The sequence below is a fragment of the Micromys minutus genome (assembly GCF_963924665.1).
Source record: "Micromys minutus genome assembly, chromosome: X".
NCBI classification, from domain to species: domain Eukaryota; kingdom Metazoa; phylum Chordata; class Mammalia; order Rodentia; family Muridae; genus Micromys; species Micromys minutus.
In genome coordinates, this window is record NC_137970.1 from 37,590,505 (window position 1) to 37,593,443 (window position 2,939).

Below are 2,939 nucleotides of genomic sequence, written 5' to 3' on the forward strand. Positions count from 1 at the left end.
TCTGTAAGAACACAAAGTAAGCCTCTTACATTTCTATAATTATGTAGTATACAGCATAAAAAGAAATAACAAAAACATGTAATGAAAAAGAGGGCAAGAAATAGAAGTACTTTCACTATAAATCCCTGCAACAAGAGGGAAATAAGACCCTACTACTCAATCTGATTTTTAAAGTTCTCTAAAGTGGTATTTAGCTTCAGGGGTGTCTCAGGACCTCCCTTGGGATGTTTGGAACTGTGAGTTTTCTTGGGTTTCTTCCTCATCAGAGCTGCTGGAAGAGTCACTGAAATTTCTACCTCCAACTTCAATTCTAGTACCTCTCCAATTGCGTTGGTAATTTGACCTTGTCAGATGACTCATGAGGTACCAGAGCATGTGGTTGTCAAACAGGGAAGTGTGGTGCAAGGTAAAATTATCTCGTTTCAGCTTATTAATTCTAACCACATTCTTTAATCCAGGAAGCTTACTAGAAGGTTCAGCTATGGGTGACCAGATCTTGACTTCATGGTCTAGCCCACTGGATGCCAGCACAGGTAGGTAAGGATGGGGATCAATACAGTTTATTGTTCCTCCTTCATCTGCCTCCAAGAACTGAACGATCTGGCAGGATGATTTTTCCCAGATGAAGATGTGCCCACAATCACTACCACTCATCACAAATTCACTTTTTGGGCCATAGAAATGTACACCTTTCACTGTAGCATTATTTCTGTGTCCTTTATATCTCTTAGCATATTGAGCTCCATCACTATCAGAAGAGTTGAAGATATAAATATCTTCATCATTGTAGCTAGCCAGGAGCTCTGTGCCATCATGACTGTACATCAGAGAGGTGATATATGCTGGGTATTTATAGCTAAGAAGGTGACTAGGGCAGAATTTTTTGAGAACTCCATTGTTGACACTCTTATCAATTTTCCTTTGGTCATAAATTCTCACAAACTGATCTTGCCCACCTACAGCAAATTGGTAGACTTTGGCAGGATTCACAAAGACTGTATATAATCCCACTTTCTTATCACCATCTTTGGTTACTACCAACTTTGAAGCTGGCCGGGCTTGTCTGAGGTCAATACTGAAGACAACTGCATCTTCACCTGAAGTTAAGAACCTAAAGGGAGAATCTGGCTCCAAACCCAGTCTATGAGATGCTCCCCCATGCTTTACCAAACGCTTAGTCATGTGGGTGCCTGCCATAGCAGATAGCTGTGCAACTCGTACCTGCCCATCACGACCACACATAGCCAAGAGAGCATCGTTACAATTAGGAAGAAATTTAGTTTGTAAGACATTATTTTTGTGGCCACTGTCAAAATTCAATACTGGTTGCTGACGAAGCCAATCCCACACAATCACTTTTAGATCATCACTGCCACTAGCCAGCAGGGTGCCATGTTGGTTAAAATGAACAGTATTGACACATCCAGCATGGCCTTCAAACACATGCTGTAGGGAGAAACGCTGGACAAATAATCTTGCACCACAGGCTTCATACACAAAGCGACCACTTGAACCCAGCTGCCTGTCCCGAAGGGCACTAAGGACATTCCATCGAGGTTTTGGGAGAGGAGATGTCTCTAAGGCCATCCATTCATCTATTGAACTATCATCTTCCATGTCATATTGCTCACTGCTGTCTTCACTGGTCTCTTCATACACCTCAGAGCCCTCTTCCTGATCATTCACAGCTATACCTTCCTCCAGTGCAGGGTGGTGGAATGGGCTTTCCAGTCCCTGTTCTTCCACAATTTCAGATGCCTCCAACACATGGTGGCGGCGGTAGTGGAGCAAGCTTCCAACTTCATGCTCCACAACCCCACCTTCCTCCAACTCATGGTGCTGGACTAGGCTTTGTACTCCCTGTGCTTCCACAACCTCACCTTCCTCTAAGTCATAATGGTGGAAAAGACCTTGCACTCCCTGTGCTTCCACAACCTCACCTTCCTCTAACTCATAATGGCGGAACAAACCTTGCACTCTCGGTGCTTCCACAACCTCACCTTCCTCTAACTCATAATGGCAGCAAAGACTGTGCACTCCCTGTGTTTCCACAACCTCTCCAGCCTCCAATTCATAGTGGCAGAACATGCTTTGCACACTTGGTACTTCTACAACCTCACCTTCTTCCAACTCATAATGGTGGAACAGGTTTTGAACTTCCTGTGCTTCTACAACCTCTCCAGCTTCCAGCTCATAATGAGAGACGAGGCTTTCCCCTCCCTGCCCTTCCACAATCTCACCAGCCTGCAACTCATAGTGACAAAAAAGCCTTCCCACAGTCTGTTCTTCCACAATCTCACCTTCCTCAAACTCTGGAGGACTGGATGAGCTTTCTGTACTGCTGATAAAGTTGTCAGAGTCTTCCAAGCTGGGAAGATTTGAGTCATAATCATCTTCATCATCGTTGTTAGCATCATCATCACCCTTATAACCCTGGTAACCATCACCAGAATTTTTGTCTGTACCTTGAGGGCTGGAAACACTGCTGTCTATGGTGCCAGTAATATCACTGTTTGATGTCAGGCTTACTTCTGGATCCACTGTTTCGATGTCAGAGATTGTCTCTATGTCCACTAGGGTACTAGAAGTCTCATCCAAGCAGTTGAGTACGCTTACATTCTCAGAGTTCACTGTGACCTTTGTGAAGCTCTCCTGAGATGACATTTTGAATAAATTTACTCTAATGGATGTGATCTGTGGAAATCACTAACCACTCAGACTTGAAGCTGGCAGGTTCAACAAAACAACAGATGGCAGTCTCAAGAAGTGAGAGTCCAGGAGCTGTAAGGTCCTCACGTGTAAGAATAAGAGATCTGTAAAATGGAAGTCCATTAAATACAAAGTTAAATGGCAGAAATGAAACAGCTTGCTGATGTACATTACAGTAGCTGATGAGGTTCAGAAAGATTCATAGCTCACCTTTTAGGATATCTCAGGGA

The 2,939-nt window shown here is 43.7% G+C and overlaps 1 protein-coding gene across 1 annotated transcript; it reads right to left on the reverse strand.

Annotated features, from left to right (window-relative positions):
- Nucleotides 1–207: 207 nt before the first annotated feature.
- LOC308414867 (DDB1- and CUL4-associated factor 8-like) lies at nucleotides 208–2,664 on the reverse strand (the record flags this gene model as incomplete). Its single annotated transcript, XM_080910066.1, has 2 exons — nucleotides 208–1,694; nucleotides 1,821–2,664. The coding sequence occupies 2 exons, from the start codon at nucleotides 2,662–2,664 to the stop codon at nucleotides 208–210; spliced, it is 2,331 nt and encodes a 776-aa protein (XP_080766192.1).
- Nucleotides 2,665–2,939: the final 275 nt, after the last annotated feature.